This window comes from Canis aureus, chromosome 19 (assembly GCF_053574225.1).
Source record: "Canis aureus isolate CA01 chromosome 19, VMU_Caureus_v.1.0, whole genome shotgun sequence".
Lineage (NCBI taxonomy): Eukaryota > Metazoa > Chordata > Mammalia > Carnivora > Canidae > Canis > Canis aureus.
The window spans coordinates 1394171-1408832 of NC_135629.1; the positions used below are offsets into that span (position 1 = coordinate 1394171).

The window sequence follows — 14662 nt, forward strand, 5'->3', positions numbered from 1 at the left end:
CCCGCCCCAAGCACAGCGGGACTCTCCCAGGCGGCACAGAGCAGACGGCACGCAGGGGACAGCACCCAGGGGACGGTACACTGGGGAGAGGACCCAGGGGAGAGCACCCAGGGGATGGCAGGCAGGGGACGGCACCCAGGGACAACACCCAGGGGACCACTCTGTGTGCACTGGCTACAGCTGACCACCAAGACGTCCGAGCTCACCCCTCACCCAGACTTTGCTCCTCACCCACCCCCTTCCGCAGCCTCGTGGTGCTGTCCCCAGGTTACTGTCAAGGGCTGCTGGTAAGGGCTGCCTGAGGAGACCGACAGACTGAGTGTAAGGGGAAAGCGGAGATGCGCTCCTTTCTGTAGGGTTCCTGGCCTGAGCCACTGAAACCACCCCCTCACCCCTCCCACCCCCAGTTTCCTCCCCCTAGTGGCAGCAGAGTCTTCCCTCTTCCCAGAGTAGCGTTTTCCCAGTATCTGCAGAAGGAGACCCAGGGTTCACCTTCCCCCTGCCAGGTCTGCCCTCCAGGATTGGGGACCTGGCTTGCAGGCACCCCTACTCCGCCCAGTTCCAGCCCCGATGAGCAGCATGCTCAGTCCCCACAGGTCTGGATCACAGCCCCAAGCTTCCACATGTTGGGAGTCACAGCTGCTTCTGTTTCCCCAGCCACCACCCGCAGCCACTACCCCGTGGCTGGGAGTTCCTTCTGCCTGCCATCTTCAGCACCTAACAAGTACATGCCTGTATGGGATTCTGGTAGCACAGCCAGCATGATGGCTGGCCCCTGAGTGGCCCCGACCCGCTCTCTCTCACCCCCTCTGCCTCTGCCCTGAGTTTGGGGGTGTTGAGGGAGATGGGATCAAACTGAGCAGATTGCACTGTGCCTGCAAATGCTGTCCACACTGTGATCAAAGGATTATGTCTTTGCAACACATCCAAGGTCAGGGTCAAGGCCCAGCAGCTCCATCTGGGATCTAGTCCCAGAGATTAGCATCAGTGGTCACTCAGTGGCTGAGGGCAGGGCTCAGGCTGTGGAAAGGTCAGGCTGTGTCATGGGTCACACCTGGACCAAGTCTAGACTGAGGCCTGGTTAGCATCTCAGCAGTGCTGAAACTGGATCCAGGGGTCAGCTGTACTTCCCAGTCTAGAGAGATCGTTACTCCTGTGACCTATGCCCGGCACCTGGCTAGCCCCACAAGGCTCCTTTCTCACTCTGGCCTTCCATTTCTAAGCCCTGCTCTATTTTCTGCCTCCATCTGGCCTGAGGAGGACCTGCATGTCCCTGGAGGGTCTGTTCACTTGAGCAGAGGGTCCCTGCCCAGGGGCTAGTGATTCTTAAACTCCTAGAGCCTAGAGGAGCTAGTGCTCCTCCTAGAGCCAGAGGTATCAGCATCACCTGGGAGCTCATCAGAAATGCAAACTCTCAGACTCCACCCCATCTCTTCATTCTTTTTTCATCTTATTTTATTTAAATTCAATTAACATATATCATTAGTGTAGAGTTCAGTTATCCATAGTTGCTTATAACATCAAGCACTCATCACGTCACATGCCCTCCTTAATGCCCATCACCCCTTTACCCCATCTCCCCCCCACCTCCCCTCCAGCAACACTCAGCTGGTTTCCCAGAGCTAAGAGTCTCTTATAGTTTGTCTCCCTCTCTGATTCCATCTGATTTTATTTTTCCCTCCCTTCCTCTATGGAACTCTGTTTTGTTTCTTAAATTCCACATATGAATGGACCTGGAGGGTATTATGCTAAGTGACATAGGTCAAGCACCCCATCGCTTTTAACACAAACTCCCAAGGCAGGGCTCAACACCTAGTGCTACAGGCACTCCCACTGATGGGGATAGCTTGCATGTTCCACATCTGAGAACACTGACCTGTGGTGTCCCCCACCTGGCAGCCCTTTCAGAGCCTGATGCTGGGGTCAGTGAAGCCTGAAGTGGTCACATAGCAGGGCCCTGGGGGCAGGCTGCATTTCTCCAGGACACAACCCCACCTCATGATCACGTGGGCAAGGGGTCTCTATTTTGCTCCTGGCATCTGGTTGGCACCTGAGGATTCAAGGTGCCAGGGATGCCCGTGACCAGCCCCTGCCCGCTGCTACCTGCCTGCCTGGGCCCCTTTCCTGTTCCGGGGCACCCACTCACCCAGGGGATCTGCCTTTCCATCCTTGTCTGGAACAGTGAACACACCCACGACCTCATGGCCCTCTTTCCTCAGGTGGCAGTAAACTTCCTGGCCGAACAGGCTCTGCCCAATCACTGCAATCTTCATGGCAGAAGGGATGGGTCAGAAGGATCTGGGGATGGAATAAGACCATAGCGTTAGGCAGGGCTCACCGGCCCCCAGCTGCATAGCACCTTGCCTATCCTGCCCCCTCAACCACTTGCGTTCACCCCTGGGGTTCCCTGAGCATCACACCTCTGCCCAGAGCCACTAACATGAACGGCTAGAGAAGGTTCTGCAAGAGAGGATTTTAGATGACACAGTGGGTGATTCATATGGAGATTATGGAATTAGGGATTCCTCCTTGAAACCCTCCAGATTGGCACAGAACAATGAGAGCCAAGTCCTCTGAGATATATCTGAGCATATTTCTGTAACTAACCAGTTCTGTTACCTCAGTCAACCCACATCAAGCCTCAGTTTCCTCAGATGCTATGTTCCTCAAACAGCTTTCAGCCTGCGCCTCAGGCTTATTTCCCTGAGCCAGGAAGCAGCAAGGGTGTCTGGACCTGAGGGCCTGCTTATCTCAGCCCCACAGAAAAAAATGCCTGGGTATACAGGCCCTGAGGACTGAAGGCGGGACCCAGGCGGAATGAAATGGTGCCACTGGGCTGGCCTAGTAGAGGGAAGATATGTGAAATAATGAGTAGTTACACCATGCAAATGTCTACAAAGTTTGGTTATTGATTCACCATGCTCACATCTCTAACATATATTGTTCACTTGATTTATTTCTTTAAATTATCGATTTATAAAAATATATATGTCTTTTGGAAAACTTTATTGAAGTATTAACATGCTTCATACCTATGGATAAGTGCAAAATTATAGGTATGTAGTTCTGTGAATTCCACAAACTGAGCACATCCCTGTAAACAGGACTCAGAGAAAGAAATATTCCAGCAGCCCCCGTATATGTATGTTCGTATTCATACAAATAGAATCATATGGCATAAGGTTCTGTGGACTTTTTCTACCAACATTATCCACGTTGTCGCGTGTAGTTGTACTATGCTCATTCTCATTGCTGCATGGTATTTCACTTCATGAATATAAATAAATACATTTATTCATCCATTCTACTGTCGATGGGCATTTGGGTAGTTTCCAGTTTTGTGATAGGGATGCTATCAAGATTTGAGCACACGGTTCTTACTGCATATAGGTACACATTTTTGTTGGGCATGTATCTAGGAGTGGAATTTTAGGGTCAGAGGCATGAAAACGTTCGGCTTTAACAGATTGTCAGTTTTCCAACGTGGGTGTACCAATTTCCACTCCCATGAACTCAGCACGAGACCTTGTGACTTTTTCCTTTCAGCTATTTTGCTAACATGAAATGTTAGCCATGTCACTGGGGTTTAACTTGCAATTCCTTGATGACTATTGAAATTGAGAAACTTTTCCTATGTTTCTTGGCCACTTGACCATCTGTTTGTGGGAACTGCCTCTTTAAGCCTTTTGTCTATTTTTTTCATTGGGCGGTCTTTTCCTTACTGATTTGCAGGAGTTCGTCTGTTTTGGTTTATTTTGTTTTGTTTTTTAACGATCTAGACTATGAATCATTTGTCACACATGCTTATGAAACTCCATGGCTTGACTTTTTCACTATCTTATGGTGTTTTTTTTAATAAACGCAAGTTCTTAAACTTAACATAGTATACTTATCAAAATTTGCCTTTATGGTTAGTGGTTTTCATAAACTATTTAAGAAATTGCTAACTATGCCAATTCATGAAGATGCCCTTGTCTTCTAAAATCTTTATTGTTTGACAGAGGAACAAAGTGTACAATGGAGCAAAGACAGGTTTTTAACAAATGGTCCTGAGACAACTAAACATCCACATGCAAAAATGTGAATCTAGTCACAGACTTTATACCCGTTACAAAAGTTTACTCAGAATACTTTACAGATTTAAATGTAAAATGCAAAATTATAACTCCTAGAAGATAACACAGGAGAAAATTTAATGACTGTGGGTATGCAGTGACCTTTTGATACAACATCAAAGTACAATTCATGAAAGAAAAAAATTGATAATCTGGACTTCATTAAGATTTAAAACTTCCATTCAGCAAAAGACATTGTCAAGAGAATGAGGAGACAAACTGCAGATTGGGAGAAAACATTTGCATCTGATAAAGGACTATTATCCAAAACATGCAAAGAAGTCTGCAGACTCAACAATTAGAAAACAAAGAACCTGAATAAAAAGGAGGCTGAATTTCTGAATGGACAACTCAGCAAATAAGATATGCAGATGATAAATAAGCATATGAAAAGATGCTCCACATCATGGTAACTAAGTAATTCAACTTAAAACAACAGGGGAAAAAAAAAAAAAAAAAAAACAACAGGGGAATATCACTACTACACACCTATTAGAATGACTAAAGTCCAGAGCACTGACAATGTCAAGTGCTGTTAAGAATGTGGAGCAATGCGAACTCTCAAACATTGCTGATAGGAATGCAAAATGACAGTCACTTTGGAAGACATTTTGGCAGCTTCTTACAAAACTAAACATATTGTTACCATATGATCTAACAATCATACTCCTTGGTATTTGCTCAAAGGGGTTGAAAACTTACATGCACACAAAAATTTGCACATGGCTGTTTATAGCACCTTTATTCATAATTACCAAAACTTGGAAGCAACTAAGGCATCTTCCAGTAGGTGAATGGATTGTTAAACTGTGGTACATTCAGAGACTAGCCCTAAAAAGAAATGAGCTATCAAGCCATTAAAATGGCTTATGCTTAAATGCATATTAAGTGAAAGAAGCCAATCTTGAAAGGCTATATGAGTATAATTCTAACTATATGATGTTCTGGAAAAGGCAAAACTATGGAGACAGTAAAAAGATCAGTGGCCACAAGTGTTGGAGAAGAGAAATAGACGGATAGATGGAACACAGGATTTTTAGGCAATGACAACACTCTGTGATACCAGAATGATGGATACATATTATGCTTTGTCCAAACCCATATAAGGTACAACACCAAGAGTAAACCCTAATGTAAACTATAGACTCTGAGTGATACATTCACCAAAGTATTGGCGCACATTCATCAGTCGTAACAAATATATCACTGTGGTGGGGGTAGTTGGTAACAAGGGATGTTGTGTGTGGCAGGAGGCACTGGGTATGTAAGAAATCTCTGTACCTGCCCCTTAATTTTACTATGCACTTAAAACTGCTCTAAAAAATAAAGTCTTAATTTTAAAAAGAGAGATATTAGAAAAAACTTTATTGTTTTGCTTTTTTATATTTCATTGCATCTTTCTGGAATTGACACTTGTCTATGACATAGAAGTCCAGAAATATTTTTTCCAGTACCATATATGGGTAAATCTGTCTCTGGACCTGTGTTCTGTTTCACTGTTAGTTTGTCTTTGTGTTTATTATAGTTTTAAAAAATTGTTATAATGGTAAAAGATATGTAATATAGAACTTGCCATTTTAATCATTTCTAAGTGTGCAGTTCAAAAACATTTTTTTACATTCACAGTATTGTGTAAGCATCTCAACTATTTCATCACCCCAAACTCTATGTTCATTAAGCAATAACTTCCCATTCCCAACCACTACAAGTAGCCAAGTAGCCCCTGTTAACTTCTAATCTATTTTCTGTCTCTATAAATTTGCCTATTCTTGGTATCACATATAAGTGGAATCATACAATATTTGTCCTTTTGTGGAACTGGAGGGTATTATGCTGAGTGAAATAAGTCAATCGGAGAAGGACAAACATTATATGGTCTCATTCATTCAGGGAATGTAAAAAATAGTGAAAGGAAATAAAGGGGAAAAGAGAAAAAATGAGTGGGAAATATCAGAAAGGGAGACAGAACATGAGAGACTCCTAACTCCGGGAAACGAACAAGGGGTGGTGGAAAGGGTGGTGGAAAGGGAGGTGGGCGGGGGGTGGGGGTGACTGGGTGATGGGCACTGAGGGGGGCACTTGATGGGATAAGCACTGGGTGTTATTCTATATGTTGGCAAATTGAACACCAATAAAAAATAAAAAATATTTGTCCTTTTGTATCTGGCTTATTCCACTCAGTGCAATGTCCTCAAGGTTGCATGTTGGATACATGTTGTAGCATGTATCCAAACTTTACTCCTTTTTATGAAGGAATTTTATCTGTGTGTGTGTGTCTGTATATATCCATTCATCTGTTGATGCACACTGGGCTGTTTCTACCTTTTGGCTATTGTGAATAATGCTGGAATCAACACTGGTATACAAATCCCTGTTTGAACTCAGGAACAACAGGTGTTGGCAAGGATGTGGAGAAAGGGGAACCCTCTTACACTGTTGGTAGGAATGCAAACTGGGGCAGCCTCTCTGGAAAACAGTACAGACGTTCCTCAAAAAGTTCCTCAAAAAAATAGAACTACTCTACAGCCCAGCAATTGCACTTCTGGGTATTTACCTGAAAGATGCAAACATAGTGATCCAAAAGGGTACATGCACTCCAGTGTTTATAGCAGCAATGTCCACAATTGCCAAAATATGGAGAGTCTGGATGTCCATCAACAGATGAATGGATAAAGAAGACATGGGATCTATATATATAGTGGAATATTACTCAGCCATCAAAAACAATGAAATCTTGCCATCTGCAAGGATGTGGACAGAACTAGAGGGTATTGTGCTAAGTGAAATAGGTTAGTCAAAGAAAGACAAATACCATTGATTTCACTCATATGTGGAATTTAAGAAACAAAACAGATGAACATAGGGAAAATGAAGGAAAAATAAGATGAAAACAGAAGGAGGCAAACCATAAGACTCTTAACTATAGGGAACAAACTGAGGGTTGCTGAAGGGGAGGTGGGTGAAGGGATAGGGTAAATGGGTGATGGGCATTAAGGAGGGCACTTGAAGTAATGAGCACTGGGTGTTGTGAGCAACTGATGAAACAATGAATTCGACCTCTGAATCTAATACTACAGTATATATTACTTAAATTGAATTTAAATAAAAATTTAATAATAATAAAAAAATTTTTTAAAGGGGATCCCTGGGTGGCTCAGCAGTTTAGCACCTGCCTTCAGCCCAGGGTGTGATCCTGGAGTCCCACATCGGGCTCCCTGCATGGAGCCTGCTTCTCCCTCTGCCTGTGTCTCTGCCTCTCTCTCTGTGACTCTCATGAATAGATAAATAAAATCCTTACAAAAAACAAAAAACAAAACTATAATGAAATATCCCTTCAGGGACGCCTGGCTCAGTGGTTGAGCGTCTGCCTTTGGCTCAGGCCATGATCTTGGGGTCCTGAGATTGAGTCCCACATCAGGCTCCCACAGGGAGCCTGCTTCTCCCTCTGCCTGTGTCTCTGCCTCTCTCTCTGTGTCTCTCATGAATGAATAAATTAAAAATCTTTAAAAAAGAAAAAAATAACACTTCACACCTACTATTGGTGTGAATAATATCATCTACAATGTTTTAATAAAGGAAAACAACTGATAGCAAAGATATAGAATATAGAACTATTATATTACTGGTAAGAATGTAAAATGGTGCAGTCTTTGTGGAAAACAGTTTGGAGGTCTTCAAAAATCTAAACATAAAATTACCATATTCCTCAGCAATTCCACTCCTAGGTACATTATATAATTGGGTTGTCTTTTTGTCATTGAGTTGTAGGAATTATATCCCTTTATAAATTTTGAATATTAATACCTTATCACATACATAATTTGCAAATATTTTCTCCCATTCTGAAAGTGGTCTTTTCATTTTCTGGATAATGTCCTTTGCTGCACAAAAGTTTTTAATTTTGGTGAAGTCAAATTTACCTATTTCTCTTTTGTCACTTTTGGTATATATCTAGAATTCCAATGTCAAATACAACATCATGAAAATTTACCCCTATCCTTTCTTCTAGGGGTTTTGTGATTTTAGCTCTTATATTTAAGTGACTGACCAACTTTAAAGTTACTTTTTCTACATGCTGTGTTCTAGGGGTCCCACTTCGTTCTTTTACATGTGGAAATACAATTACCTTAGCAACATTTATTGAAGACACTAATCTTTCCCCATTTAGTGACTTTGTTAAGAATCAACTGGCCAGATAAGTATGGATTTATTTCTGGACTCCCAATCCTACCCATTGATCAGGATCATGTCCTTTTGATTACCATAGCTTCGTAATAAGTTTTGAAATTAGAAAGTGAGTTCTCCAAATGTATTCTTTTTCAAGATTGTTTTGACTAGTTAGGGCCTCTTGCAATTACATAGGAGTTTTAGGATTGGCTTTCCTATTTCTGCATAAAAGGCTCTTGAAATTTTGATAAGGATTGTGTTGTATCAGTAGATCACTTTGAGTAGTATTGTCAATGTATCAAAGCTTCCTACCCATGAACAGAGCATGTCTTTATTCATTTAAGTCTTGTCTCTCTAATTCCTAGATATTTCCTACAATTTTATAAGTTTTTATTTAAATCCTAGTTAGTTAGCATACAGTGTAATATTACTTTCAGGTGTAGAATTTAGTGATTCATTGCTTATATATATACTACACCCAGTACTCATTACAACAAATGCTTTCCTTAATCCCCATCACCTTTTTAACCCATCCCCTCCACCAACCTCCTCTCCAGCAATCCTCACTATGTTCTCTATAGTTAAGACTCTGTTTCATGGTTTTCCTCTCCTTCCCTCTGCCACGGTCATTTGTTTTATTTCTTAAATTCCACATATGAGTGAAATTATATGGTATTTGTCTTTCTCTGAATGACTTATTTTGCTTAGGATAACACTCTCTAGCTCCATCCACACCATTGCATATGGCAAGATTTCATTCTCTTTTATGGCTGAATAATATTCCATTGTATATACATGCCACATCTTCTTTATCCATTCATCAATCAATGGATACTTGGGCTGCTTCCATAATTTTGGCTACTGTAGATAAATGCTACTATAAACACCAGGATGTATGTATCCCTTTAAATTAATGAAAGAAAGAAAAAGAACCATATAATCATTTCAATAAAGGCAGAAAAAGCATGTGACAAAGTTCAACATCCATTCTTGATAAAAACTCTGAACAATCAGGAATAGAGGGAATATACCTCAACATCATCAAGGCCACATAGGAAAGGCCCATAGCTAGTATCATCCCCAACAGGGAATAACTGAGAGCTTTTCCTCTATAGTCAGGAACAAGACAAGGATACCCACTCTAATCACTAATGCCCATGGGTGGGCATTTAACATTGTACTGGAAGTTCTAGCCTCAGCAATCAAACAATAAAAAGAGACAAAAGGCTCCAAATTGGCAAGGAAGAAGTCAAACTTTCACTACTTACAGACAACATGATATTCTATGTAGAAAACCCAAAAGACTCCACCAAAAAATTGCTAGAACTAATACACTAATTCAATAAAGTCGCAGGATGTAAAATCAATGTACAGGAATCTGTTGCATTTCTTACACCAATAATGAAGCAGCAAAAAGAGAAATTCAGGAATCCCATTGACAACTGCACCAAAAATAACAAGATACTTAGGAATAACTCTAACCAAATGAGTAAAATATTTGTACTCCAAAAACTACAGAATACTTATGAAAGAATTTGAAGATGACACAAAGAAATGGAAAAATAGTCCATGCTCATGGATTGGAAGAAAAAGTATTATTAAAATATCCGTGCTACTCGAAGCAATCTATCCTATCAAAATATCACCATTTTTCACAGAGCTGGAACAAACAATCTTAAAATTTGTATGGACCACAAAAGACCCTGAATAGCCAAAGCAGCCTTGAAGAAGAGAGGAAACCTGGAGGCATCACACTTCTGAGCTTTGACTTATATTACAAAGCTGTAGTGATCAAGACAGTATGGTAGAGACACAAAACTAGACACCTAAATCCATGGAACAGATTAGGAAACGCAGAAATGATCCCATAACTATATGATCAATTAGTCTTCAACAAAGGAGGAGAGAATATCCAATGGGAAAAGAATGCCTCTTCAACACTCAAAAAGTCCTCTTTGTTATTTTTTGTAGGGCTGGTTTAGTGGTCATGAACTCCTTTAGTTTTTATTTGTCTAGGAAACTCTTTGTCCTTCTTTCTGAATGATAGCCTTGCTGGTTAGACTATCCTTGGCTGCAGATTTTTCCCAATCAGCACATTGACTACTTCTTTTTGTCTTACTGCTGTTATTTTTTTCGGTATCACTGTACTTTGCAAATTTAATTACAATATGTTTTGGTGTTGGCCTGCTTTTGTTAATTTTGATGGGGGTTCTCTGTGCCTTCTGGATCTGGATGTCTGTTTCCTTCCCCAGATTAGGTAAGTTTTCAGCTATAATTTTCTCAAGTAAATTTGTTCCCTTTTCTCTATCTTCTTCTGGAGCTCCTATAGTACAAATGTTATTACATTTCATGGAGTCACTGACTTCCCCAAATCTGTTCTCAGATCAATTTCTGGGGCATTTAGGATGATTTGATAGTTACCTAGTTGTGTTAGTGGAATGAAACAAGCCTAGGGTCCTTCTACTCCCCTGCCATTTTCAGTAGATTGATATTTCTACTTTTAGATACTACTGGAAAAAAGAACTGCTTTCTAAATTTCCCCTTTGGAGTGTTCATTGCTGATATATAGAAATACAACTGATTTTTTTTCATGTTGATCTCATACCCAGGAACTTTGATGATTCACTTATTAGCTCCAGTAAAATTTTTAGTGGATTATTTGGGTTTATCTATATATAGGGTCATGTCATCTATGAATAGAAATAGTTTTACATGGCCTTTCCAATTTAGATGCCATTTATTTCTTTTCCTGGGTCTGGCTAGGACTTCCAGTACAATGTTGAATAGCATTAATAAAAGTGGACATCATTGTCTTATTCCTGATCTTAGAAGGAACGTTCAGCCTCTCAACATTGAGTATGGGGTTAGCTATGTTCTTCATAAATTTTCATAAAATTTCATAAATTTTCTTTATTGTATTGAAAAAGTTCTTACATTTTTCTTAGTTTTTTTTCTTAGAGTTTTCACATTTTTTAAAAATCAAGGATGGGTACTGGATTTTGTCACATGCTTTTCTGCATCAATTGAGTTATTCATGTGGGTTTTTTCCTTTATTCTATTAATGCAATATGTTACACTGATTGATTTTTTTTTATGTTGAACCACTCTTGAATTTCTGAGAAAAATCTCACTCAGTTATAGTGTTATGTTATGTTATTAGATTCAGTATGTTAGCAGTTTGTTGAGAACTTTTACAACTATACTCATAGGGGATATTTTTGTCTATAACTTTTTTCTCATGATGTCTTTATCTGTCTTTGGTATCAGATAAATGACAGAATCATAGAATGACTTCCCTCCATTTCTATTTTTTTGAAGTTTGAAGATAATTGTTAATTTTTAAAATATTTGGTAGAATTCAACAGTGAAGCCATCTGGTCCAGAACCTCTCTTGGGAGATTTTTGATTACTGATTCAATCTCTTTACTTGTTATAGTTATGTTTGGATTTTCTACATCTTGAGTCAGTTTATGTAATTTATATGCTCGTAGGAATCTGTTCATTTAATCTAGGATATAATTTTTTATAGTATACTCTTATAATCCTTATTTCTAGAAGACTGGTACTAATATCCCCATTTTAATTTCTCATTTTAGTGATTTGCATCTTCTATTTTTCTTTGCCAGTCTAGCTAAAGGTTTGTCAATATCGTTGATGTTTTCAGAGAACCAATATGTTGTTTCATTTTCTCTACTGCTTTTCTATTCTTTATTTTATGTACACCCACTCCAATATTTATTATTTTCTTACTTTTGATAGTTTTTAGCTCCGTTTGCTCTTTTTTGTCTAGTTCCTCAGGGTGCAAATTTAGTTTATTGATTTGTGGAAATTCTATTTTTAATGTAGGTAGTTATGGCTATAAATTTCCCTCTAAGCACTACCTTTGCTGCATCCCATGAATTTTGGTATGTTGTCTTTTCATTTTCATTCATCTCTAAGTTGCCAATTTCCCTCGTAATTCCATCTTTGAGTCATTGTTTAAGATGTGTTGTTTAATTTCCACATATTTGTGAATTTTCCAGTTTTCCTCTATTATTGATTTCTAGTTAGATTCCACTGTGGTCAGAGAAATTATGCGGTATGATTTCAGTTTTTAAAGATCTATTAAAACTAGGTCCTGAAGCCTACTTACCATTGGTCTGTCCTGGAGAATGTCCCATGAGCACTTGAGAAGGTATATTCTGCTATCGTTTGATAGAATGGTCAATGTTTGTTATGCCTAGCGGAGAGTGAGGAATTGAGGAGCACATGCAAAGCTCACAGTCTGGGGGATATAAGATTATTAAAAGACTGAGACCTAACCATAGTACTTTAGTAGACTTTCTTTCCCCATATACCTTAGCACCACATCAATGGGACTCCTTTATAACAATAGAGGATTACATAAAAGAACTACAAGGAGTTAGATTATTTATGTAGTCTATTATGTAAACTATTTATGACTATTTATGTGGTCTCTGGGAAAACCCTAAGACAACAGAAGAATGAAAACTGGGAATCCAAGTGAACTCTGACTCCTTTATCCTAACCCCTCGTCATATGAATATAAAACTACACACTAAAAACATACCTACCTCAGTTTCTTTTACCTAGCACATCATGTCTAACTTTCAACAAAAATAATACAAGCCATACTCAAAGGCAAAAAACACAGTTTGAAGAGACAAATTAAGTATCCCAACCAAACCCAGATATGGCAAAAACATTGGAAATATCAGACAAGGAATTTAAAACAGTTGTGATCAAATTGCTAAGGGCTAATGGAAACAGTGGACAACATACAAAAACAAATGGATTATGTAAACGGAGAGATGGAAACGCTAAGAAAAAAATCAAAAGGAAATTCTAGAAACAAAAAACTCTGTAACAAATATGAACAATACCTTCAATAGGTTCAATAGACTAGACATGGCTGATCAATCAATGAGCTGGAAGATAGGTCAACAGAAATTTTCCAAACAAAAATCCAAAGAGAAAAAAAAATGAAAAAGAACAGAATATGAAAGAACTGTAGGACTATTACAACAACTTAACAAACTTGTATTGGAAATACTAGAAGGAGAAGAAAGAGAGAAATGAATAGAACAAATATATTAAGTAATGATAACTGAAAATTCCTTAAAATTAAAGACATATCAAAACACACATCTGGGAAACAAAGAGAAAACCAAGCAGGATAAATAATAACCCTGCAAAAAGTCTACACTTAGCATATCAATTTCAAGCTGCAGAAAATAAAAGAGAAAAATCTTGAAAGAAGTCAGAGGGAATAGAAACCTTACCTATAGAAAGACAAGGATAAGAATTACAACAAACTTCTGCTTAGAAACCATGCAAGCAAAATGAGTGAAATGAAATATTTATTAAAAGAAAAATCCCATCAACCTAAAACTAAAGTAAGAACAAATATATAAAAGTATAAATCTTGTACAGGTGAATATACAGTAAAGGTAGTGGATTAATCACTTCTAAAGACAGCATAAAGGTTAAAAGACAAAATCAGTAAAAATAACTATAACTACATAGTTAGTTAAAGGATACATGACAAAAAAATGGAAAATGTGAAGACTGCCTTGATGGCTCAGTTGGTTGAGCATCTGAATCTTGATTTCAGCTCAGGCCATGATCTCAGGGTTATAAGATAGAGCTTGGTGTCAGGCTCCATGTTCTGCATGGAGTCGGCTTAGGATCTCTCTATCCCTCTCCCTCTACTCCTCCCTGTCTTGTGCTCATTCTTTCTCTCTTTCTCAATCTCTCTCTCTCTAAAAAACAATGTAAAATGTGATATCAAAAACATAAAATGAGGGATCCCTGGGTGGCGCAGCGGTTTGGCGCCTGCCTTTGGCCCAGGGCGCGATCCTGGAGACCCGGGATCGAATCCCACGTCGGGCTCCCGGTGCATGGAGCCTGCTTCTCCCTCTGCCTGTGTCTCTGCCTCTCTCTCTCTCTCTGTGACTATCATAAATAAATAAAAAAAAAATTAAAAAAAAATATTAAAAAAAAAAACATAAAATGAGTTGGAGGAGTAAAAATGTAGAGCATTAATATGTATTCAAACCTAAGTTATCAACTTTTTTTAAAAGATTTTATTTATTTATTCATGACAGACACACAGAGAGAGGCAGAGACACAGGCAGAGGGAGAAGCAGGCTCCATGCAGGGAGCCGGAAGTAGAACTTGATCTTGGGTCTCCAGGATCACACTCCGGGCTGAAGGCGGCACTAAACTGCTGGGCCACCGGGGCTGCCCCTAAGTTATCAACTTTTTAAAAGATTGTTATGAATATAAACTGTTATATGTAAATCTTATGATAATCACAAAGCAAAAACCTATAATAGATATACAAAAGATAAAGAGAAAGGAATCTAAGTATACCACTA

The 14662-nt window shown here is 39.2% G+C and overlaps 1 protein-coding gene across 6 annotated transcripts in view; it reads right to left on the reverse strand.

Annotated features, from left to right (window-relative positions):
* ALDH1L1 (aldehyde dehydrogenase 1 family member L1) overlaps positions 1 to 14662 on the reverse strand; it is a 111167-nt gene that overhangs the window by 82521 nt on the left and 13984 nt on the right. For 5 of the 6 annotated variants that reach the window (XM_077857557.1, XM_077857556.1, XM_077857553.1 and 2 more), the window contains exon 2: positions 2147 to 2298. In XM_077857557.1, the coding sequence (XP_077713683.1) occupies positions 2147 to 2273 (127 nt within the window). In that variant the 5' untranslated portion in view covers positions 2274 to 2298. Of the gene's footprint in view, positions 1 to 2146; positions 2299 to 14662 lie in introns of those variants that run through there. The other variant, XM_077857558.1, reaches the window with a different exon arrangement.